We start from the raw sequence: 26,137 nt of genomic DNA on the forward strand, positions 1-26,137 counted from the left end.
TTAAAGATTCTGGACCTTCTTTCCCCCTGTAGTCTAGCCAGTTTAAAGCAGAAGAACAAATCTAACACTGGTAACACAATGGGAGATGTGTATGAGAGCTGTGCTGTCATTCAGCATGATGCAGTGGGGATTTTGAGGCTAAATCAGTTTTTGGGATGGACCATAGATTTTTTTTCACCTTCCTTTGAAGAAAGGGAGCTTCCATTGTTAAGCTGCTTCAGACCAGTATCAAAGCCCATCTTTATTACTCACTTGCAGTGATGCTATACCCACACTGTAAGGGTTAAATGCTTGTTTAGGTCTAGGGGCGCATAAAAAGGAGTTGTACTTACCAGATAACCTCATAGCCAGTATTTTCTTCTATGCTCCTGCAGTGAACTGTCCCTCTGCATCCTCGCATCCAATGCAGGGTTGTGCATCAGATTTGATGACATTAGAGGATCTGCGACTGCTGGAGCATAGGCGAGAGGAGGCTGAGGGGACCTGTCCTAAAGCCTGAAGGGAGCCTGTGGGAGAGGAGGATTGAGTAAGTAAAACTGATTTTGCGTCCCCTCTAGAACTAAATAAGAATTTTACCCTTCCAGTGAAGGGGCAGCTCCACTGCAAGGGAGCAATTTTCCTTTCTCTGTGGTCCAGTTTTAAGGCCAGGAAACTAGAATTTTCAGAAGGAGGGCCCAGCCATCTCTTCTTCATTACTTTCTTAGTACAGGCTTCCTTTCATTTGCTGTGCTTGGTGAGCCCAACAAATGCTAGATTTTAGTCTCCTGCTTTTCCAGTACAGGCTCTCCTCACTTAACAACCAGGTTCCGTTCCATTGACCAGGTGTCAGGGCTTACCTTGGTTGGAGTCTGTAGCGCAGAGATGTACATCCACCCTTGCAGATATCCACAGTCCAATGTGACCAGGTAAGAAAGCCACCTGGGCTGTGAATCTGTGCATGGGGGCTTGGCAGGAAAAGTGTTTCAATTAGCAGTACCAGCAGGAATAAAAATGGAAGGAAAGTCCAGGAATAACCGTAGTCAATGAATGCCGCAAGTCAGGATAAATGCGGAGCAGGGCCAAGGTTCTAAGCTGGAGTCAGTCTGTAAAACGAGCTCAGTAGACAAGAAAACAAGAACTAAATCTGTCAACCAGGAACAATAAACAGACACTGCTCTCAGGGAGAGGCAATGTTGTATACCTTTAAACGAGCAAATAGCTTCAAGTGAACAATGAGAGACAGGAGCATTCTCAGGTAAAGTCCAGCCCCATAGTGCTACAGGCAATGCCAGATAAACCAGACTGGATCCATATGAGCTGAAGTGTGGCTCAGAGGCAGGACAACAGGCCCAGAACATCAAAGCGCCCAGGCTCAAATCCCCTGTTAGGTACTTAACGGCGGCCACGCCTGGCCGTCTGTATGGCACGGCAAGAACCATGACACCAGGTTGTTAAACAAATTGGTTGTTAACCTCCCTAGCGGTATGATTATGTCAGGAATTATATACCAAAAGCGGTACAATTTTTTTCATGGAAATTTGGCGTTATGTATTATAGGCCTACAATTCTTAGTAATTACTGACTTAAACCTGACCAAAACAAGAGTCTAGTAGACATCCCAGATGTGATAAATTTGAAACACAAACGCATGAATTATAATTGAATCAATAATATAATTTTATTATATAATATATAATATATATAATAAAATTATATTATTGATTAGATTATAATTCATGCGTTATATATTATATATATATATGTGTGTGTGTGTGTGTGTGTGTATGTATGTATGTATGTATATATATATATATATATATATATATATATATATATATATATATATATATATATATATATATATAATTAAAATCGAATCAATAATATAATTTTATATATATATATGTGTGTGTGTGTGTGTGTGTGCATATATACATATATATATATATATATATATATATATATATATATATATATATATATATATATATATATAATATAAAATGTGTTATGTGTTTGTGTTTTGTGCAACGTTTTTGAATTTCCCTCCCTAGTTCCGCTGCTGCTGCAGGGAACGGAACTAGGAAGTCATCACACCGACGGAGGACAGACGAGCGGCGGGACTCTCGGCTGGCGGTCACAGCAATGAGAGATCATCGCTGGATCACCAGGAGAAGGTAAGAGACACCGCTGCGCTCTCTGCACATTCACCCCGAGCGTGACTCGGGGATACCGATCCTGCACTAAAAAATCCACCCCGTGTCACGCTCGGGATTACCGCCAGGGGGGTTAAACAAGGAGCCACAATTAATCAATATTTTAAGCATTCCTAACCACTGTACTGTATTCTGAAAAAAAAAAAGTCTAAACCCAAAGCTCTAACTCAATAACATTGTTTTAATTTGCATAAGTACAGAACACAAAAATATAAACAACAAAAATACTGTACTGTACAATACAATAATGTAGTGTTCAAAAAGTAAGAGCTGGTTGTAAGTCTGAGTGGTCATTAACCACATACTGCCCACCCACCGTCAAATGACTGCAGAACATTGCAGCTATTGCTCTTTGACGCCATCATACGATGGCGCACCAGGACTGCCTCTCTCGTGCGCCCGCGGGGGCGCATAGTGCGGCGATCGTTGCCGCACCGTGTTGCTAGGACACTGCGCGACCCCGATCTCGGTAAAGAGTCAATGACATGGCTCTTTACCCATGTGATCGGCTGTGTCCAATCACAGCCGGTCACATGTAAATGAGGAAGAGCCATTTAGCGGCTCGCTTCGCACTGTCAGAGTGTGTGGCGAGGAGAGCCGATCAGTGGCTCCTCCTCACAGGGGAGACTAGGACAGGTAATCGGAGCACTGATCATCAGTGCCCTGATTACAGAAACGTGAAAAACAGTGCCCCCCATCAGTGCCCATAGTGCTGCAAACCAGTGCCGCCTCTCAGTTCCCATCAACGCCGTGTTTCAGTGCTCATTGGTGCCACCTATCAGTGCGGCATATTGGTACCTCCTCATTAGTGCCCATCAGCGCACATCAGTGAAGGAGAAACATTTATTTTCAAAATTTACTCACAGAAAAATAGGAAACATTTTCTCTTTTTTTTTTTTTTGTAAGAAATAAAAAACCAAGCGGTGGTTAAATACCACCAAAAGAAAGCTCTATTTGTGTGAAAAAAAAATATAAACCTTTTTATATGGGTACAGTGTTGCATGATCACGCAATTGTCAATTTAAAGTGTGACAGCGCTGAAAGCTGAAAATTGGCCTGGGCAGGAAGGGGGTGAAAGTGCACTGTACTGAGGTGGTTAAACAGGTAAGTCGTTAAACGAGGAGTGTCTGTACAGCTCAACTCTTCTATAAATGCATAAAAAAAACACTATGTATGCCAAAGAAGTGCTCTATAGAGCAGTGACATGCCAGTAGTTCATTCCATTCAGTGGATTTTTTTTTCCATCTTACTTGAAGGAAATCTGCTTTTCTCCAGGGCCAAAGACATAGCAAACTTCATTATTTACTGCAGCCTTGTAAGCAAAGGAATCCAGGGATGAATTTTAATCAGGGCATTTGGGGACAAGATAGATCTGTCTGAAATGTTGTAGCATAATTTGGATATGTATAATGTACATTATGTTCATGTTTTTATGTCTTTGCTGGGGATTACATGTTTTATATTCGTTATATTTTATATTCGATATATACTAAAAACATAATCATATATGTTTGTTTTTTTTTGTTTAGACAACTATGGACATTTTTGCCAACATTGGTAAAACCAACTACGCTGATCTTACTGCTGGACTCTTAACTTTAGTGTTATGTTTGGTGGTGAAAGACCTAAATGAGAGATATAAACATATTCTACGTATTCCAGTTCCTATTGAAGTAATTGTGGTAGGTTAAGTCCCTGAATCTGTTAATAGCTCTATGTACTGTATGTAAAACTTTGCATTCATATTCAGTCGTTCCAATGTGTAAGTTAAAGTGGAGTTCTGGCCTCAAAAACGACTTTGGGCCATCCGCTTGCTGACATTCACCTGCAAAAGAAATGGTTAGTCCCGATTTTTTTTTTTTTTCTTTTTTACTTACCTTGTTTTTGAAGAAAGTATACTTACCTTCCTTCTACTTCCTCCCCCTATGGGCGCTGCCCGCGCCGTCACTTCCTGTTTGCGTTGACTCCTGGGAGCTGAACGTCATCGCTCCCAGGAGTCAATGCGCCTGGGCATGCCCAGAAGCTGTGCAGGGATGACGCGCCTGCACTGGAACTGATGAACGGTGGCGGTGCAGGGCATTATTAGTAGTGTATGTTTTGAAGCAGTAGTTCTCAAAGTGGTCGTTAAGTACAACTGACAGAGTTATTCCCAATTGACAGGTCATATAGGAAGTTTGACAACATTGAAGTGTAGCTACACCCTTCTACAACCCACTCCTTATGTGCCCCTCGCCCCCCTAAGGTAGCAAGCAAACGAATCAGACCTCATAAATTGTGTCCTACTTCTCTACATGTTTAAACAGGCAAAAAATTTGGGGGAGCATACCCATGTATTTCTAAAGCTGCTGCAGCTATGAACCAAAAGACATGTATATTAAAAAAGAATAGCGCGCAAATGCAAAAGAAATAACTACCAAATCTGAAGACAATCCATAAATAAAAATGGGGGTTTGGTCCCACCATATGGCCATATCGTGCTCAAGCCCACTACTGCGTCAAAGTACCCCATTATCAGTGGGTCCTACACTATCCATGAAAAAGAGATGAATCCAGCCTAACCCTTGGAGATAATACTCCTTGCTGGGAAGGATGTGCAAATGCACTACAGGGGACTCCTCCTATATCCACTAGATGGTGGACACTGATTGAGTACAGGTGTGTGTGGGGGGGTGGGGAGGGTTGCTCAACCTCGATAGTCTGGTCAGACCGAATACATAATAAACAGGCAAAAAATTTGGGGGAGCATACCCATGTATTTCTAAAGCTGCTGCAGCTATGAACCAAAAGACATGTATATTAAAAAAGAATAGCGCGCAAATGCAAAAGAAATAACTACCAAATCTGAAGACAATCCATAAATAAAAATGGGGGTTTGGTCCCACCATATGGCCATATCGTGCTCAAGCCCACTACTGCGTCAAAGTACCCCATTATCAGTGGGTCCTACACTATCCATGAAAAAGAGATGAATCCAGCCTAACCCTTGGAGATAATACTCCTTGCTGGGAAGGATGTGCAAATGCACTACAGGGGACTCCTCCTATATCCACTAGATGGTGGACACTGATTGAGTACAGGTGTGTGTGGGGGGGTGGGGAGGGTTGCTCAACCTCGATAGTCTGGTCAGACCGAATACATAATAAACAGGCAAAAAATTTGGGGGAGCATACCCATGTATTTCTAAAGTAGGAGTCCCCTGTAGTGCATTTGCACATCCTTCCCAGCAAGGAGTATTATCTCCAAGGGTTAGGCTGGATTCATCTCTTTTTCATGGATAGTGTAGGACCCACTGATAATGGGGTACTTTGACGCAGTAGTGGGCTTGAGCACGATATGGCCATATGGTGGGACCAAACCCCCATTTTTATTTATGGATTGTCTTCAGATTTGGTAGTTATTTCTTTTGCATTTGCGCGCTATTCTTTTTTAATATACATGTCTTTTGGTTCATAGCTGCAGCAGCTTTAGAAATACATGGGTATGCTCCCCCAAATTTTTTGCCTGTTTATTATGTATTCGGTCTGACCAGACTATCGAGGTTGAGCAACCCTCCCCACCCCCCCACACACACCTGTACTCAATCAGTGTCCACCATCTAGTGGATATAGTAGGAGTCCCCTGTAGTGCATTTGCACATCCTTCCCAGCAAGGAGTATTATCTCCAAGGGTTAGGCTGGATTCATCTCTTTTTCATGGATAGTGTAGGACCCACTGATAATGGGGTACTTTGACGCAGTAGTGGGCTTGAGCACGATATGGCCATATGGTGGGACCAAACCCCCATTTTTATTTATGGATTGTCTTCAGATTTGGTAGTTATTTCTTTTGCATTTGCGCGCTATTCTTTTTTAATATTCTCTACATGTTTACTTTCAGTTTTCTCCCTGGCTGCTGTTCTCCACTGTTCAAGCACGTACACATGCTTCATTTAAGTGAAAGAGTTATGCCTCATACACACGCAGCGATTATCGGCCGACCAATCGGCCATCTTTTGTCCAGTGTTGTGTTGATTGAAATGTGCTCTAGACTGCACACGAATTTTCTCGGCCAACAAAAACCAACTTCAGAAGTGATGTCATGTGCTGGTTAACTTTCCGTGTGTTTTTTCTTCTCTGAGCATGCCCAGTCTTGTTCATCTGATTTTTGTCTGCCGAAATCTGTGCTGACTGACGGAAAATCGCCCGTTCTGTTGATGGCCAAAGAAATTTTATAGCATGCACACCAGATTTTTTTCGGCCGAAAAGTCGGTGTCGGTTGTCGGAAGCATCATACTAACAAGCCGAAAATCGGCGGATCAGACGTTGGCCGAAAATTCACGGCCAACAATCGTTGCGTGTGTACGAGGCATTCGGTTCTCCCATTTATTCAACAATTTATCTTTATGACTAATGTTGTCACACCTGCAAAGACAAGCACAACAGCCAGGAAGAAAAGTGAAAGTAATTGCTGTCTGGTACTATTGAAAACCAGGCATTATAGACAGATACTGCGCCCGCATCTGAGGTCTGATTAGTGTGCCTACTACTTAACCACTTGCCGTCTGCTCACGTTGAGCCTACTGCGGCAAAGTGGCTCGTTATCGTCTGACGACGTAGACCTACGTCGTCAGACACTCCCCTTCCTCGGGGGCGCGCGCGCGCCACCGGAGGCTCGCTCCCGCTGTATTCAGTCACAGCGGGAGTTGGGCCAGGGGAGGAGCAGCGGCGATCGCCGCTGCTCTTCCCCGATCATCGGGGAATCAAGTGTGGAGATCCGCCCGCCTGTGTAAACACAAGCGGGCGGATCTCTGAAGTGACAGGCAGGGTCAGATTGCAGGGTTCAGCATAGTTGAACCCTCGATCTGTCCTTGTGTCACTCAGTCACCTCCCCCCCACATGTCAGTAAGCACCAGGCATACGTTAACCCCTCCCTCTCCAATAAAATTAACCCCTTCCCTGCCAGTGTCATTTTTACAGTAACAGTGAATATATATAGCACTGATTACTGCAGTAATGTCACTGATACCCCCAAAAGTGTCAAAAATGTCAGTCAAGGGTCCGATCTGTCCGCCGCAATGTCGCAGTCCCGCAAAAAAAATCGCAGATTGCCACCATTACGCGTTAAATAAAAAAACACCAAAAATGACAGAAATCTTTCCCTTTGTTAGTAAACGCAATAACTTTTGCGCAAACCAATCAAAATACGCTTATTGTGATTTTTTTTACCAAACATAGGTAGCATAAAACAAATTGGCCAAAAATTTAAAAAAAATTTGATTTTTACATTTTTTTGGGGGGGGAATTTCATATAAAAAATGTGAAAAATATTGTTATTTTTTCAAAATAAACGCTCTTTTTTTATTTATAGCGCAAAAAGTAAAAATCGCACAGGTGATCAAATACCACCAAAAGAAAGCTCTGTTTGTGGGAAAAAAAAGGGCGTAAATTTTGTTTGGGTACAGCGTCGCACGACTGCGCAATTGTCTGTTAAATTCGCACAGTGCCGAATCGCAAAAAGTGGCCCAGACGTAAGACAGCAAAATCCTCCGGTGGTAAAGTGGTTAAGAGGGGCGGCACAAAGGGTTTTTTTTGCAAATAAAGTGCAGCTGCCTTAAAATATTACTGTTTAATTGCTAATTGTGCTCCCATCAAGATGTAGAAAAGTACGACAATGTTATTGCCACTTGTCAACCACTGCGTTACAAACTGAGACAGACATTTTTTTTTTTTTGTGAATTTTTGTGTATTATTGTACACCGCTACATGCTACCTAATTCTAGGGCCATAATCAAATATTTGTGTAATAGTTCCAGTTTATATTTATGTAAATATAGGAAAGAGGTATAGCCTAACACTGCCTAAAATGTGTAATGCTCATAAAAAATAAAAAAAATTATACCAATAAAATAATAAAAGAAGGTGCTATCCCCTTAGAGGAATTCATACATTAAAACACAAGTGATATATTACAAACATAATCCAATGGTGATCAAATATAAGAAACTCCAAAACACTATATCATATACAGTATCTCACAAAAGTGAGTACACCCCTCATATTTTTGTAAATATTTTATTATATCTTTTATTGTGACAACACTGAAGAAATTACACTTTGCTACAATGTAAAGTAGTGAGTGTACAGCTTGTATAATTTATTGTGAGTGTAAATTTGCTGTCCCATCAAAATAACTCAACACACAGCCATTAATGTCTAAACTGCTGGCAACAAAATTGAGTACACCCCTAAGTGAAAATGTCCAAATTGTCAATATTATGTGTGGCCTCAATTTTTTTTCCAGCACTGCCTTAACCTTCTTCGGCATGGAGTTCACCAGAGCTTCTCAGGTTGCCACTGGAGTCTTCTTCCACTCTCCCATGACAACATCACGGAGCTGGTTGATGTTAGAGACTTTGCATTCCTCCACCTTCCATTTGAGGATGCCCCACAGATGCTCAATAGGGCTTAGGTCTGAATACATGCTTGGCCAGTCCATCACCTTTACTGTCAGCTTCTTTAGCAAGGCAGTGGTTGTCTTTGATGTGTGTTTGGGGTCATTATCATGTTGGAATACTGCCCTGCGGCCCAGTCTTCGAAAAGAGGGGATCATGCTTTGCTTCAGTATGTCACAGTACATGTTGGCATTCATGGTTCTCTCAATAAACTGTAGTTCCCCAGTGCTGACAGCACTCATGCAGCCCCAGACCATGGCACTCCCACCACCATGCTTGACTGTAGGCAAGACACACTTGTATTTGTACTCCTCACCCGGTTGCCGCCACACATGCTTGACACCGATTAAAACAAGTTTATCTTGGTCTCATCAGACCACAGGACAAGGTTCCAGTAATCCACGTCCTTAGTCTGCTTGTCTTCAGCAAACTGTTTGCGGGCTTTCTTGTGCATCATCTTTAGAAGAGGCTTCCTAATGGGACGTCAGCCATGCAGACCAAATTTGATGCAGTGTGCGGCATATGGTCTGAGCACTGACAGGCTGACCCCCCCACCCCTTCAACCTCTGCAGCAATGCTGGCAGCACTCATACGTCTATTTCCCAAAGACAACCTCTGAATATGACGCTGAGCACATGCACTCAACTTCCATGGTCGACCATGACGAGGCCTGTTCTGAGTGGAACCTGTCCTGGGGTTTGGGGTCTTATAGACCCCTCCATAAAGAGTACCTGTCATTGCCTATTACTGTCACGGGATGTTTACAGCAATAAGTGATCAAAAAAAATGTAAAGGGACAGTGTAAAAAAAATAAATATGAAAAAAAAGAAAAAAAACAGGGTTCAAACAAACCACACATGTAAGGTATCGCTGCAATTGTTAGAGTGAGAGCAATAATTCTAGCACTAGAACTCCTCTGTAACTTTAAACGGGTAACTATTAAAGGAATACAGCGAGCTGCTACGACCAATACTATTTCAATCAAGCAAGCTGCAAGCACTGATCACCATCTCATACTAAAGTGTATAGTGCCATAATAAAACAAACCTTAGTGCTGCGCTAAATAATATCATATAAAACAATAGAAAATTAATAAAAAACTGCTAAAACCTCAGTTGTGACAAGTCTGTGCTATACTATAGATAACATGAATTATTAATACTTGTGATATAATCATCTGCTTCTTTTAAAGCATAAAGTCCACAACTATGCAAATTTTATGTAAATATATTGTGATGATCCTTCCCGCCACCGACATCTGTGTTGTACAAGGTGCTCACTCTTCCTTCTCCTTTCGTGCAGTTAAATGAACTCATCCATGTGCCACCACGATGCAAATCGTATAGTGCCATAATAAAATGTTCTAAGTAATTTTCTAGAAAATACTGATTTTATCTTGTAAGCAACAAATATTCGAAATAGGCCTGGTCTTGAAGTGGTTAAACTGAGAAAATGTACCAATTTAAGAAAAAATAAAGTGCTACTCACCTGTTGCCAGTAAACTTAGTTGTACAATGTTCTTTTTTATTAGTACCATTTACTTTGCCATTTGTAAATCATTGCATTCTGTTTTTATGCTGATTTTACACAGATTTCTAACTTTCATGGAATTGGGGTTGTAGATCCTGAGCTGTTGTAGAAGTGTTGTATTTAAATATAATACTTACTTTATGTGTTATTGCATAATGCATTCTGTTTAATATGTGCTTGTACTTGCTTATTTCCATATATTTCACTTTTGTTTGTAGGCAATAGTTGCAACAGGCATTTCATATGGAGTCAATTTGGAGGAGAACTATAATGCTGCTATTGTGAAGAATGTTCCAAGTGGGTAAGTGTGGCCCACACATTTAAAAGTTTTTGGTAATTTCATATTTTTATAGGATTCATTCTATTCCCTAAATCTAAGCTACCATTTGCCTTTAAAAAAATGAATCAGTTTCGCACAATAGAAGAGCTTGTATACTACCGTCTCTGGTGGACCATGTTTTCTACCTCCCTCTACACTGTTGCTGCTCTTCAGCATTAGACACTTTCATGAAAGTCAGTTGCCTGTGTCCTTCAAGTTGTGCTGTGCTTCCATCCTCTGCCTAACAGAAGCTGCAGTGCTTAAATTAAGAAAAGGTAGAAGACCTAGGCTGCTGCAGAGATCCGTATAATACTAGATCTTTCCTACTGCAAAGAACATCTCTTTAAATGTGTTTTATCTTGCATTATGAATGACTTGCAAAAAAATATATAGATTTTTTTTTTTTTCTAGTTTGACCAGTGCTTTGTTACAGAACAAGTCCAGGCTGTCATAATTACAGCCAGGATTTGCCAGTAAATGTGGTCCAAAAGCTATTGGGGAGGAGGATGAGCCCAAAATATTATAATTATTTTTTTAAAGGCTCGCCTAAGGAACTGGTTAAGCATGTCCTCTGCCTACGTGTGTTTCGGTTTAGGAAATTTAAACCTTTAAATTATGCCCGATATTAGTGTGTTTGTAAAAAGCCAGTGGGTATAGGAAAGAATCACTTTTAAAATGATTCACATTTTGTTGCTTTGCGGCCTGAAATGAAGACACACGTTTTTTGTTTTTATCCAGCTGTATTCTGTATTTAGCTGTATAAGTGCAAGTTATAAGATCCCAGTGAGTAAGATATAACCGCATTTCATTCTTGGACCCAGGCAGCACAATGTCTTGGGCCAGCCTTGCATCCAAATAACACCATACCTACAGTAAAGCGTGGAGGTGGTAATATCCTATCATGGAGATATTTCTTTGCAGCAGGGACTGGAGCACTTGTCAGGATAATAGGAAAAATGGATTGGCTAAAATACCATCAAATTCTTGAGGAATCTCTGCTGTCCTCTGCCAGATTGTCAATGGGAAGATTTACCTTCCAACATGACAATGACCCAAAGCACACAGCAAAATGACCACACAGTGGTTGAATAACAAAAAGGTGAATGTCTTTGCATAGCATAGTCAGAGTCCAGACTTAAACCCCATTTAAAATCTGTGGAATAACTTGAAGACTGCAGTCCATTAAAGGTAACCACTAAATTTAATTGAACTTGAGCAGTTCTGCAAAGAATAGTGGGTAAATATTGCAAGATCTAGATGTGCAAAGTTAGTTGAGACAAATCCCAACAGACTAAGGGCTGTAATTAAAGCAAAAGGTGGTTCAACAAAATACTGACACTAGGGAGTGATCCTTTTCTCCAACTCAGTGATTCTGTTTTTTACTTATTTTTTCCTGACATGTTGGCGTTATATCTCTCACTTAGACACAGTTTTTGTTTTATTTAGCTGTATTTACTCAGAGCAACTTAAAACATCTGTCTTCATTTCAGGCAGCAAAATGTGATTATTTTAAAGGGGGGGGTGAATATTTTCTATACTAAATGTGTATATTATGGAAAATTAATTTGTAAAGTTTCCCTTTTATTAAATACTTATCATCTTTTGACAATTTTTTGGTATAAGAAATCCCACTAAAACATACTGATAAACAGATAGTGGTAAATCTGTGGCAGGCTTACACATAATATAAAAAGGGGTTATTTTTTTATGATCACGGCCATGTTTCTCGTGGTATCACTACCACTTTTTAATATTATATGTACTCCCTAAAGCCAGGCTGCAGTTGGTTTTCTTCCCCACAATTGTGAACTTATTTTACTAGAAGGCTCCATTCACACTAGCGGATGTCAAAATTGTGCAATTTTCAGTGCAACTTTGGAATCCGACTTTGATACGACTTTGATAAAACTTTGACACTCTCTGGCATTAAAGTGTCAAAGTAGTGTATGAACCTTTTCTGAAGTCGCAGCGACTTCAGTAGTGTCAACTGGAACGGCTCTCATAAAGATGCATGGCATTTCACATGTCCTGCACCTTGAGGTCTCACAAGTCGGATTCTAAGTCACACAAGTGTGAAAGGAGCCTAAAGGTGCTATAAGTAACTTGAGTTTTTTTCACTTACGCTCCGTTCACACATAGACATTTTGAATTGCGGGCAGAATTGCGCTATACCCTAAAATGTCAAATTGCACATCAGTGTGTTCTGGTGGCATTTGTTTCAATGGCACCTAAAAACACGGTGTGATTCTGCCGTAATTGTTGCACGAAAAATCACGCAATTACGTAAACCAGATTGCATGATGCGTGTGGCCCAAACAAAATTTCTGGAACATCTTTTAGGCGGCACACGTTGCGTGATTTGGTTTGCGCGATTGCAGTATGATTTGTTTAGCGGCAATCGCACCGCGTTTTTGGGTGCCATTGAAATGACTAGCACCTGAACATGCTGATGTACGATTTAACATTTTAACTGCACATTTTGAAATTGTGAACATAATTGCGCTGAGTCTCCCTGCAATTTAAAATGCCTATGTGTGAATGCAGACTTAGACTGTAAGGGTCCTTTCACACGGGCGCCTCTGTGTTAAGGATTCTGCTTGCTCAGCAGGGGGATCACTCCGCTGATCCCTGATGAGAAGGCGGATGACAGGTCTGTGTCTGCTTACTATGCAGAGCAGACACGGACACAGTCCCGCTCTCCTATATGAGGAAATCAGATGGAAAAGGACCGTCTTTCCATTTCCATCCGATCTGAAAGATGGATGGAAAATAGGACCACCATCCCTCTGTTTTTTGCGGGCAAGATCAGATGGCGGCGGGTGTCAACGGACATACGCCGCTCCATAGAGGACAATGCAGGGTCCGATCAGGTCCACCTAAAAAAACAAACAGGTGGACCTGATCGGACAGCCCATGTGAAAGGACCCTAATAGTATTGTCATACTGCTCATACAGCTATAGAGTAGTTGGGGCTGTGGCAATAGTTACATATGCATGTTGGGGGGGGGGGGGGCATGTTGAAAACACCAGAGCCAACATCTTAAGTCTTCATTAACAACATGGCCTTCTGGATAGCCGGCAGAATTGGCACAATTCTGCCAGTGATTCCGAATCGCTGTGGGACGCGCTTGCAATCCCCGTTACTTTCAATGGCACCCAAATCGCAGCAACTAATTCGCTGGATGCCTGTGCCCAAAAAAAATTTGTTGGGCAGCAATCACGACAAAATCGTGCCGTAATTTGGGTTCCATCGAAATTAATGGGGATCGCAAGCACATCTCGTGATCTGGAACACCATGGAGTGAATGGAGCCTTAATTCTATTAGGTTGACCCTACTTATGGTCATTCTACAAGTTATGACATGTACTGCACCTCTTCCTTGTACTGTTCATGCTGTGGGATAGAGTTTCTAGAATTTTCATAAAGTATAGAACTTATAAATGTTTTTTATTTTAAATACAGCTTTATTCCACCCGTGGCACCAGATGTAAGCTTGTTCTCTCAGATGATTGTACCAGCCTTTTCCATTGGAATATTGGCTTATGCCCTAGCTGTCTCTTTGGGGAAAGTGTATGCCATAAAGTACAACTATGAAATTGATGGAAACCAGGTACAGTACAGGAACATGTAAAAATTGAATTGCCCCTTCTGTACATGGACAGACATTTATGTAAAATATATCCAGTGCAGTGCAAGCAAATCTAATTCACAAAAATTTTATCTTCCATGGGAAAATATATAATATTTTCTGATTTCCTTTATAGGAATTCATTGCATTTGGGGTCAGCAATATATTCAGTGGATGTTTCTCTTGCTTTTGTGCTACAACAGCACTGTCCCGTTCTGCTGTGCAAGAAAGTACCGGTGGTAAAACACAGGTAAGGAAGTACAACAGATTTAGGTTGTGGTGTTGTCCTTGCCAATTCCACAGTCAGAATCCATTCTGCCTTCTCCCCCTGTGATACGATTGTGATACGGCTGTATCAGAGAGAGTGAATTGTTAAAAGTAATTGAATCTTCACCAAATAATGGATGCCAGTATTATGTGAACAAGGGTTTTTTTATCAGACAAAATAGAGCTGACGGTGAGAACCAGCTGTTATCAAATTTTTTCATGGGAATCAAGGCCGCTTCAGGTTGAGACCCTGATGTTATCATAGATATGACTTGTGGGAATGAAATGAGCAGCCTTGTGGGAATAAGATGAACAGTCATTAAAAACAAGTTTTTTCTGTCGCTCATTGACAGACGTAGTCCTCCTTGATTAATATCAACTCGGGTTATACTGCCCTCTACAGGAGTAGGACTAGACAGGAAAGAAAACGTTCTGGCCACACCCTAGGGGCAGTCCCAGAGGGTATATCTTCTCACTTCCTGCTACAGCAAATCAGTTTTTTTTTTCTGTCTAGTTAGGAGATTCTTCTCATATGGAATCGGAATCCCGATTCCCTGGACAATCTGATCCGATTGAGCGAGTGGACCAGGGAGACTCTGGTCTGGTGGATTCGGTCTCCGATGCTCAGCCAGGGGAAGTCATTTCTTCTGATAAATTCCAGGTTACCGATAAATGTGTTGGAACTGAGAGCGATCAGACTTTGTCTGATTTACTGGACTGAGCAGCTCCAGGGCACTCCGGTTTGGATCCAATCGGACTATGCCTCGGTCATGACTTATGTCGATCACCAAGGGGCACCAAGAGTGCCCTGGCGGCCATAGAAGTGGCCAACATTCTTATTGGGGGAACAGTTGTTCCAGTTCTCTCCGCGATATTTATCACGGGGGTGGACAGGCAGATTATTTCAGCCGTCAGATTCTGGATCAAGAGGAATAGTCTCTTCATCCAGAGGTATTTCACCAGCTGTCCCTTCATTGGGGCACCCCGGATATGGATCTTTTGGCAGGTTGGCTCAACAGGGCTCGCGCCCGCGATCCTCTAGCGGACACAGCAGACGCGCTGAGCGCCCCGTAGGGAAAGTATCAGCTACTGTATGTCTTCTCCCCCTCTCAAGTTACTGCTGAGATTTCTCCGCAGGATAGAGGTGGAGGGAAATCCAGTTATCCTGGTAATTCCGGGCTAGCCTCGTCAAGCCGGGTACGCCGACTTGGGCAAGACTAGTCGCGGACGCTCCTTGGAGACTTCTTCTCAGGGAGGATCTGCGGTCTCAAGGACCGATCTTCCATCGTGCTTTACAGTCGCTGGCTTTAACGGCCTGGCCATTGAGACCCAGGTACTGAAGGACAGAGGATTGTCAGCTTCAGTTTAAAGCAAGGAAAGCGACTTCCAGCAAAGTCTATTATCGCACATGGAAGACTTATATTGCGTGGTGTGAATCGTAGGAGTTTTCCCCCACGTAACTATTCGGTGACCCGAATCTTGTTTTTTTCTGCAAAAGGGCGGAATTTCATCCAGGGGGTGCAGCACTTGGCTTCGCCAGTGCGCGCGCCCTTACCACCCTGGGATCTTAATTTGGTGTTGTCGTTCTTCAGAAACCTCCCTTTGAAAATATCAGGGAGATTCCCTTGCTTACATTATCCCAGAAGATGGCCTTCTTGGTGGCTATCATTTCTGCACGCAGGGTGTCAGAACTGGCTGCATTATTGTGTCATTCCCCATATCTGGGGACTCATAGGGATAAGGTAGTTCTTCATCCGAAGCCATCTTTTTTTCCTAAGGTGATTTTCAGACTTTCATCTGAATGAAGATATTGTGCTACCTTCCTTGTGTCCTAAGCCCAGCCATCCTCGGGAACATGCGTTGCATTCCTTGGATGTGGTGCGGGCAATCAGGGTATACCTGAAGACTACGGAATCTTTCCGTAAGACGGATTCACTTTTTGTGATCACGGATGGCCCCAGAAATGGGTTGCCTGCATCTGCCGCGACTATCTCCAAATGGATTAGACAGACGGTGGTACAGGCTTATTCTATTAAGGGTCGGAATCCTCCGTTCCCTGTTAAGGCGCACTCCACTCGAGCGCTCAGTACTTCCTGGGCCTACCGCCATCAGGCGTCAGTGGTCCAGGTGTGCAAGGCGGCTACCTGGTCGTCGGTGCATACCTTTACAAAATTTTATAAAGTTGATGTGATGGCATCGGCGGATGCCTCATTTGGCCGCAAGGTTTTGCAGGCCGCAATTTGAGGAGACCGGTGGTCTACCTCGAGGGTTTTTTCCGTTGGAATTTCAGTTGAGTCTCATCTTTTGATTGATGAGCCTGTAAAACTTCTAGTTGGCATCGGTTGGGCCTTCTAGATTGGATTTGGATTTCCATTTTCCCACCCCTCATTTGTGGCACTGCTTTGGGACGTCCCGAGTTGATATTAATCAAGGAGGACTACGTCTGTCAATGAGCGACAGAGAAAAATGGATTTTTGTAAAATCTTACCGTAAAATCCTTTTCTCTTAAGCTCATTGACAGACGTAGTACCCGCCCCTCTGTTTTTGAGTTGGGTTGGGTTAAATTCTCTAAACACTGCTTTGTGACATAACTGATTTGCTGTAGCAGGAAGTGAGAGGATATACCCTCTGGGACATTTATTGCGCATGTCCACATGAGTCGTCCATGCGCCGGATCTATGGACTGCGCATATCCATGCATGCTGCTTACACAGCAAATATTTATCATGCATGTGTGATAAAGATGTGCCTTGAGTCGATTTCCCGGTGTTCCCCTTGCTGATTGCTGGAGTCCCCCAATCATAGAGGCAACGGGTGATGCTACAATATCCGGTGATGTTACAATATCTTGTGATGTATTGATGAAAATTCTTTTCTATATCTATTGATTCTGTAACTAATCATTGAATGTTAGAATTGTTATTTTTACAATAAATTGAATCAATTGTTTTGCCATTTATTAACTTGTGCCTATCTTGTATGATAGTGAGCATAGTAGTAGTGGTTCAAAACACTGTTTTATTAGGAAAAACACCCCCCCCCCTCCCCTAAATTTACATACCTTAAAACCTCTTATCTATTCCAGTTTTGGTACCGAATGCGAAGATATTTGATCTGTTGTATCTTTTCTTCAGATTGCTGGTTTGATTACTGCAGCCATTGTCATGATATCCTTACTGTCAGTTGGTACATATCTGGAGCCTCTGCAAAAGGTAATTGACAGCTGTTGGAAAACTCACAAAAAAATGGACAGGTTGCATTGTAGTACGTTGGTAACAAGAAGTGTACACACATTTACATATGGTTACAGACTGTCAGAGAATTCATTATTCATATTGCAGTATTATGTGAAGGAAACACATTTAACTCATTTAAGAAATGTAATCATGCATATGTAGATAGGAAGAGGTAGAGTGCCTGATAAATTCATGTGCTGTATATATTTTGGGGGCCCCAACTGAAGATCAAGCATAATCATTTAAACCTCCACACAGATCAGTGACCCATGGAAACTGGTAAACAATGCATTTCTTTCAGAGGCAATAATCTGTAATAATTCTGCAACTAAAGCATGCATAATATCATACACCGTTACTTCCAAGTTAAGCCACCTTCCATCAATGCTGGTCAGAATATTGAACCCCCCCCCCCCCCAAGTCCCAGATGACCTCTGAGGCTGATTATGAACACACTTCAAAAATACAGTTCCACCTAAAACATTTTGTGTTATATAATGTTTGGTATAATAATGATTAATGTTTTAATAATGTATAATAATGTTTGTTATAACAGTTAATGTAAAATGTGCACATGTGTTTTCTTTATAGTCTGTTTTGGCTGCCATAGTTGTATCCAACCTAAAGGGGATGTTCTGGCAGGTTGTGGATGTTCCTCGCTTGTGGAGACAAAGCAAATGGGACACAGTAAGCATTAATGCGAATATTATCCCTTTCTCAAACAATTTTTATACAAAAAAAAAAAAGTTCAAACTATTCAATGTAGATGTCTATATAAGTTTATCCTACTAGCGTACTCCTTTACAGTGATATCGCTGGATTCCTAATGGTGATGTCATAATTTGTTTACAGATTATTTGTAATTTAACAGGCAAAAAATAATGCAATATATTACATAACTAAATGGCACAATTTGTTCTATGTTACATCAGATGTGTCCTGTTAATCAATTCATAGCTGCAATTGCAGTAAGTTGGCAGCCATTTCATTGCAATCTACCATATATGACAATCAACATATCTTATAGCATTTGAAGCATCCTTTTACATTACAATACAAATGCATTTAAAGATGATACACAATTCATTTGGTTATGATTAGCAAGAAAGTCTTACAAAAAAAAACTTTTTTTTTTCTTTTTTTTTCTAACAGGTTTTTAAATCATACTAAAACAAATTGAATTGCTCTGCCCCAAATAAGAGCCCATCCATTATTTATTTCAGGGGTGAGTGGCTCCTCCTGGTCTTAGTTGGGCTACTTGTTTAAGCACCCTGTTCTCTGAGAGCCAGCCAAGAGGGTTTGCTTCCCTCTATGGTATCACTGGCATTAGGGCAATCAATACGCACACCTACCTGCCTTCTGCACAGTTCATTTAGATAACTATGAACAATATTACAGAATTACACGCAGGATCACCCTTCAAGGTGGTGGATGATAGTGAAACTCACCAGGATCATCACAACACTTTTGTGGACTTTTTAGGTTTATTAATCTAGTGAAATTTAAATAAGCTATATTGTATTTGAACTGTGCCAATATCTCACAGATTAGTTGATGTTGCACCATTTGTATATTGTATATGGCCAGGTTTTTCCTTTGTTTTATTGCTGAATATTGTCATGCCAAGCATTTAACCACTCTGCACAATAAGTGCAAGGGCAGCATAACTGGTGAAAGTTCCTGTCACTGTATATGTGGAACCAGCCCAATTTTTGAACACAACATTTAAAAGAAATACATTAACATATTATTTGCTTTCTTTGGGGCTACCACTTATTTTGAGACATGCATCTCCCCACCTAGCCTTTTGGTCAAATGTTTTCAAACCATAAAAATGAAGAGGTCAGTCTACAACTACAATAAATGTAATTTCAGGTGGAATGTGATAACTTTACACTCAGGCTACCTTTGTCAAGCCACTCCAAGCAAAATAAATTGTTGTGGTGGAGGTGTTGAATATGCACTCTAATGGTGTACCGTATATGAATGAAGCGTGTTGTCTTTTACACAGAGTGTACAGTGATAAAATAATAAAATGGCCTTTTATGTACTGAATGGCCTTTATGGAAATTATATACGTGTTTCATTTCAGGCTATCTGGCTCTTCACATGTTTTGCATCTCTGCTCTTGGACATTGATTTAGGATTATTGGTTGGTATCATCTTTGGACTGTTTACCATATTCCTTCGTGTCCAGTAGTAAGTATGATATTTTACTTCTAGAACCACCATTATTGAATATTTCACAGTCAGGATGACCAATACTGGAGTTAAAAGGAAACGTTTACAAAGGAAATACATGCATAATCAAAAAAGCCATTTTTTTTAAACAAATTTGTTGCATTTTAATTCTGGTATAGAGACTTAAAACATTGTGAATACTGGGAACCCATTCGCTCCACTAAACAGTTAAAATAAAATATTTTGTGAATAATTTAGCAGCTGCTGTTACGAACCTATTGGTCAAACTGTGTACAATACAAAATCGCAAGAGTAATATACTCTATGCAATAAACAGTGTGACAGTATCCAAAGTGAGAATATGAAAATATGCAGTGTGAATAATTGTGCAACAACAAAGAGAAATTGTGTGACTCCTATGACCCAGTGCACACAAAAACGTAATTAGGGTCCAGTGACAACAGTCCCAACATAAATCCTCCATATACTCCAAGATAAACGACACAATCTTCCTGCCACAGTGGTTAGATGTGTCCCAAAGGAGAATCTTAATGACAGGATCAGGGACACCCTCCATGTAAAATGAGTGTAAAATTCCCACTCACCAGACGGTGTTGATCCTTATTACCATATGGCAAGGGGATCAAGTGAAGCTTGGGTGGTCTCCGTGACCAAGGTGTAATCTCCAGCCAGTCTTCCGGTTCACCTTCCTCCAAGTAGTAAGAGCTCCCAATGGGATACAGGACTACAGGACTTAAGATTAGCTCTACCCAGGGGCTTAAAATAAAGGCTATCTTAAAATTTTACGCTATGAGGAGTTCGCTCTCTGTTTTTGTCTACTCTTTCCTGTATCCCATTGGGAGCTCTTCACTACTTGGAGAAAGGTGAACCGGAAGACTGGCTGGAGATTACACCTTGGTCACGGAGACCACCTAAGCTTCACTTGATCCCCTTGCCATATGGTAAGTAGGATCAGCACTGTCTGGTGAGTGGGAATTTTACACTCATTTTACACAGAGGGTGTCCCTGATCCTGTCATTAAGATTCTCCTTTGGGACGCATCTAGTCACTGTGTCAGGAAGATTGTGTAGTTTATCTTGGAGTATATGGAGGATTTATGTTGGGACTGTTGTCATTGGACTCTAATTTAAGTTTTAGTGTACACTGGGTGGGTCATAGGGAATCACACAATTTATCTTTGTTGTTGCACAATTATTCACACTGCATATTTTCAAATTCTCACTTTGAATATTGTCACACTGTTTAGTTGTCATTTTGTGGGTGGGTTGATGTTTTTGCCTAATTTCGTAGATTATATTACATTGCATAGAGTATATTACTCTTGCGATTTTTTATTTTCATAGAGGCTTCAAACATTACCTGTTTTTTAACCAAAATGCAGCACAAAGTTTGGGGAATACCTGCTTTGTAACCCCTAAAGCCCCCTTAAATTGCTGGTTAGAATTACAAAAACTCTGGATCTGACTTCTTCCTCTTTTTATTAAAGTGGTTGTAAAGGCAAAGTTTTTTTTTTTTTTTTTTTTTATGTAGGATAAAAAGCCTTCTGTGTGCAGCATCCCCCCTTAGCCCCCTGATACTTTACCTGAGCCCCATTTCGATCCAGCGATTTGAATGAGTGCCTCGGCCATCTGGGATTCTCCCTCCTGATTGGCTAAGACATAGCGCCATAGGCTCCCACTGATGTGAATCAAAATCAGTTAGCCAATAAGGAGAGGGTGTGAGGCCGAACCGCGGCTCCGTGTCTGAATGGACACACAGAACTGCAGCTGGGCTCGGGTGCCCCCAAAGAAAGCTGCTTGCTGTGGGGGCAATCGACAGGAGGGAGGGGCAAGGAGTGGAGGTGAGGGACCCGACAGGAGGGAGGGGCAAGGAGCGGATGCGAGGGACCCGAGCAGAAAAGGATTCTGGGCTGCTCTGTGCAAAATCATCTGTGTTTTTTTTTTAAGAAAAAGAAATTAGACTTTAGTATCAATTTAAGCCAGACCACAGCCTTTACACTGCAGTGATGCTACAGATAGAGCTAAGAACGCATTTAGGTGAGATGTAATTTTGGTGTTCCAAGTCTTTGAAGCTCTAGAGCAGCGGTCACTAAATGGCGGCCCGCGCGATGCTTTCGCCCGGACCGCGAGCCCGCTACCTGTATTCAGTCCTTCAGTCCCCTCCTCACTGCAGCTCCCGGCTCACTCGCAGCCGGTGTCCTGTCGGGCCGCGAGTAGGGGGCGTGACGTCACGCGCGCGTCCCGCCCCCTGCTCCTGACTGCGGCTCCCTCTCACTCGGGCAGCGAGCTAGGGCGTGACACTATGTGCACGCCCCGCCCCCCTGTTTGCGGCTGCAGGTATGTGGAGCACATTTTAGGGGAGAATAGCTGCACAAGCTTTAGTGTGCAGACTGGCATATTTTGGCATATTTTGTTCTGCTCATTAGAGTGCCCCATAAAAATAAAAAAAAAATGTGCCCAACAGAGTGCTCCCTTGACATAAAATGTGCCCATCAGCGTGCCCCTTATTTTATGTTAAGGGGCACTCTGATGGGCATATTTTATGTTAAGGGGCACGCTGATGGGCATATTTTATGTTAAGAGCAACGCTAATGGGCATATTTTATGTTAAGGGGCACGCTGATGGGCATATTTTATGTTAAGAGCAACGCTAATGGGCATATTTTATGTTAAGAGCAACGCTGATTTAAATGTTTTGTTTTGCCCATCAGAGTGCCCCCTAACATAAAATGTGCCCATCAGCGTGCCCCTTATTTTATGTTAAGGGTCACGCTGATGGGTATATTTTATGCTGAGGGGCACTCTAATGGGCATATTTTGTTCTGCCCATCAGAGTGCCCCTAACCTAAAATGTGCACAGACTTGAGATTCGGACCTCGGCCCAATAAAAATTTTAGCGACCGGACCTCCTTGAATTTTAATTCATTACCCCTGCTCTAGAGAAAGCAGCATTCTGCTACACCTAATACTGGGGTGGATTCTGACTGGTTGGGGCAGTGTTGTTTACTGCATTCAAATTAACATTAATAAATTCCTCCTCCTTCTTCCCTGTAGATTGTTAAGTAGAAAAAAACAACATCTAGCTTATTTGGCAGGTAAAACCTGCTTGCAGTGCCACTCTTAAGTGTCTTAAATTACCGATCCGGTGACCCGCTAAGGAAAGGGGGAATGCTTCACCCAGAGAGCAAAGTAGCCATATAAAATAGGGACGCCACACACCACATCTAACTGTGTGATGATGGATGGAAATTGCCTTAGCTTCAGCTCCTACTTAACCACCCTCTCTTAGTATTAAGCCCTGGGGCGGGGCAAAACGCATTAGGGGCGTGGTCATTGAGGAGCTGAGACTGAGGCCATTTCCTTCCATGATCACACACTGAGCTGTCGGTGTGCAGTATCCCTGTATTGTATAGCTTATTTGACAGGTCATAGTAATGGGATTAGCACACTGTTAAATTACGTGAAAGGGTATATCTTTTGTTATGAAATACGTTTGATAATCAGTGGTATTATGCTTTATTAATTATTCATTATACTAAGCTAATACATTAGCATTTCATAGAGTATATGTGTCAACTGTACTTTTATTTATTTATTTTTCAGTCCATCATACAGTTCTCTTGGAAATATCCCTGGTACAGATATCTACAAAGATATTGAAAAATACAAACATGTATGTATGAAATAGCACAAAAAATGTTAACCTAGTATTAAACTTGTTCAGCCTATTGTACCAGCCTTTTTTTTTTTTTTTTTTTTTTTTTTACTAACCGCTAACATGTTTGTCTCAAATGGCATCCACACATTAACTATTTAAAGGAACCCTTGGGTACAGAAATATGGAAGTGTCCATTGCTTGGTACTTTAAAACCCCAAAATTCAGGCTTTAAGTTGTTGTTGTAATCTTGGCTTTACTTCACTGACCTGGACATACAGCATGGGAACATAGATTTGTCTGGCTGTGTGTTTGTTCCAGGTCAGTGCTTTAATGCTTACATCTCCATTGTCCACTGTGTCTAGTTTCATATATCAGCTCTCATAGGATTTAAAACATTTTATTACATTTAAGCCTATCTTAGGTTGCAGAACCATAATTTAACAAATAACAGTTCTGGAATTAACACCTGATCAGGTCTATGTGCCTATTGGGAAGATCTCCCCCCTAAATTCCTGTTCTAAAACAGCGACTGGAAGTAAGAGGAAATCTCTCCAAAATAATTAGGGAACAGGGATCCCCATTAGGAAATGTTGTCTTTCTTGGCGAAAACTGTACAATTCTGATCCTTCCCCGCTCTAAGTAAAACTAGAAAAAAATAATATACTGGAGTTCCACTTTGAATACAAGGCAGGCCGTAGGGATGAAAACTAGTGATCTAAATACTACAATCCCAATTCAAAAACAGTTGGGACGCTGTGTAAAATCTGCATAAAAACAGAATGCAATGATTGCAATGATTTGCAAATCTCTTAAACCCATACTTTATTCACAGCAGAAAATAGAAAACGCATCAAATGCTTAAATTCAGAAAATGTACCATTTTAAGAAAGAAATAAGGTCATTTTGAAACTGGCAACAGGTCCGTAACATGTGCAAAAAGGTAAATCAGCGCAATTAATTATAAAGTGGTATAGTGTTAAGACCCAATAATTTGGGACACATAAAGAAAATACAGCAGCTATATAAAACCTCCTTCACTAACGGGAGAAATGAACTATAAACCAATATGTATACAGCGCTATATAAAATCAAATAAAGTGACAATGTGCATCATATAAATCAATAAACTCGCTTAAAGTGCAATATATATTCCTCTTAAGTGCAATAAATAATGTCCATAAAGTGCATTCAAAGTAAAGTGCATAAGAGTCCACAAAAATATAAATTTCTCTAGCGCTCATTGACAGACGTAGTCCTCAGTGATACACCACCTTCGGGTTATGTTGCCTCCACAGGAGCAGGACTAGACAGGAAATTAAAAAGCTCTGGCCACACCCTAGGGGCAGTCCCAGAGGGTATATCCTCTCTCTCTCTGCCTCAGCAAATCAGTTATTTTCTGTCTAGTTAGGAGTAAGGACCTAGATACCTTGCTGGGATCTTAGGTCCTGGCAAGATTTTTTTCTTAAAGGATTTTTTAGACAGCTTTTTTTCTCCAGTGTTCCTGTGAGATCTTCAAGCAAGAAAGCTGAACTGGGCGACGGGCTGGATGTTGAGCAAAATTCTATAAAATTGATGTGACGGCATCGGCGGATGCCTCATTTGGCCGCAAGGTTTTGCAGGCCGCAATTTGAGGAGACCGGTGGTCTACCTCGAGGGTTTTTTTCTGTTTGAAAAAAAAAAAAAAAAATTTTCTCTTTTTTGTTGAGTCTCATCATTAAGGATGAGCATTGTAAACTTCTAGTTGGCACCGGTTGGGCCTTCTAGATTGGGATTTGATTTCCATTTTCCCACCCCTCATTTGTGATACTGCTCTGGGACGTCCCGAAGGTGGTGTATCACTGAGGACTACGTCTGTCAATGAGCGCTAGAGAAAAATGGATTTTTGTAAAATCTTACCGTAAAATCCTTTTCTCTTAGCTCATTGACAGACGTAGTCCCCGCCCCTCTGTTTTTGAGTTGGGTTGGGTTAAAATCTCTAAAGACTGCTTTTTCACATAACTGATTTGCTGAGGCAGAGAGAGAGAGGATATACCCTCTGGGACTGCCCCTAGGGTGTGGCCAGAGCTTTTTAATTTCCTGTCTAGTCCTGCTCCTGTGGAGGCAACATAACCCGAAGGTGGTGTATCACTGAGGACTACGTCTGTCAATGAGCTAAGAGAAAAGGATTTTACGGTAAGATTTTACAAAAATCCATTTATAACCGTGGATTAGAATTAAATTAAAGTGCTTAATAGATGTTTCATATAAAAGTGCAAGTGACACCACCACCGTTTAGCCACCAGATGGCCTCTCACCTCACTGAAGCATTAAACCAGCATTGAATCCTCAATAAGACCAGTATAGGGGATGCCACTTCCTGAATCGATCTCACTGAAGCATTAAACCAGCATTGAATAATCAATGCCACAATAATCACTTCCTGAATCAATCTCTCACCATCCCATGGACATGATATGTGAATAAAGATAATGAGGCATCTAAGTGTACACTGCTATTATCCTTTAATTGATTCATATTCAAAGTAGAATTGCACTCACATGAATCAGCACAATGGGCTTGTGCGGACCGTACACGCCAAAAACAGTAGCTGTCGGGAGCCGTGCTGGTCGTCCGTCCAGGTCTCCTTCCCCTATACGTGTGGCGTCTTACGCTTTCGCGACACGACTTCCTCA

The 26,137-nt window shown here is 41.4% G+C and overlaps 1 protein-coding gene across 6 annotated transcripts in view; it reads left to right on the forward strand.

The window, feature by feature from the left end:
• LOC309553329 (pendrin-like) overlaps nucleotides 1-26,137 on the forward strand; it is a 146,875-nt gene that overhangs the window by 85,106 nt on the left and 35,632 nt on the right. For all 6 annotated transcript variants that reach the window (XM_082254384.1, XM_082254385.1, XM_082254389.1 and 3 more), the window contains exons 7-14: nucleotides 3,725-3,877; nucleotides 10,374-10,456; nucleotides 13,938-14,085; nucleotides 14,240-14,353; nucleotides 17,505-17,582; nucleotides 18,198-18,293; nucleotides 19,699-19,805; nucleotides 23,411-23,480. In XM_082254384.1, the coding sequence (XP_082110510.1) occupies nucleotides 3,725-3,877; nucleotides 10,374-10,456; nucleotides 13,938-14,085; nucleotides 14,240-14,353; nucleotides 17,505-17,582; nucleotides 18,198-18,293; nucleotides 19,699-19,805; nucleotides 23,411-23,480 (849 nt within the window). The remainder of the gene's footprint in view (nucleotides 1-3,724; nucleotides 3,878-10,373; nucleotides 10,457-13,937; nucleotides 14,086-14,239; nucleotides 14,354-17,504; nucleotides 17,583-18,197; nucleotides 18,294-19,698; nucleotides 19,806-23,410; nucleotides 23,481-26,137) is intronic.

Source organism: Pelophylax lessonae (genome assembly GCF_965119305.1).
Source record: "Pelophylax lessonae genome assembly, chromosome: 4".
Classification (NCBI taxonomy): Eukaryota; Metazoa; Chordata; class Amphibia; order Anura; family Ranidae; genus Pelophylax; species Pelophylax lessonae.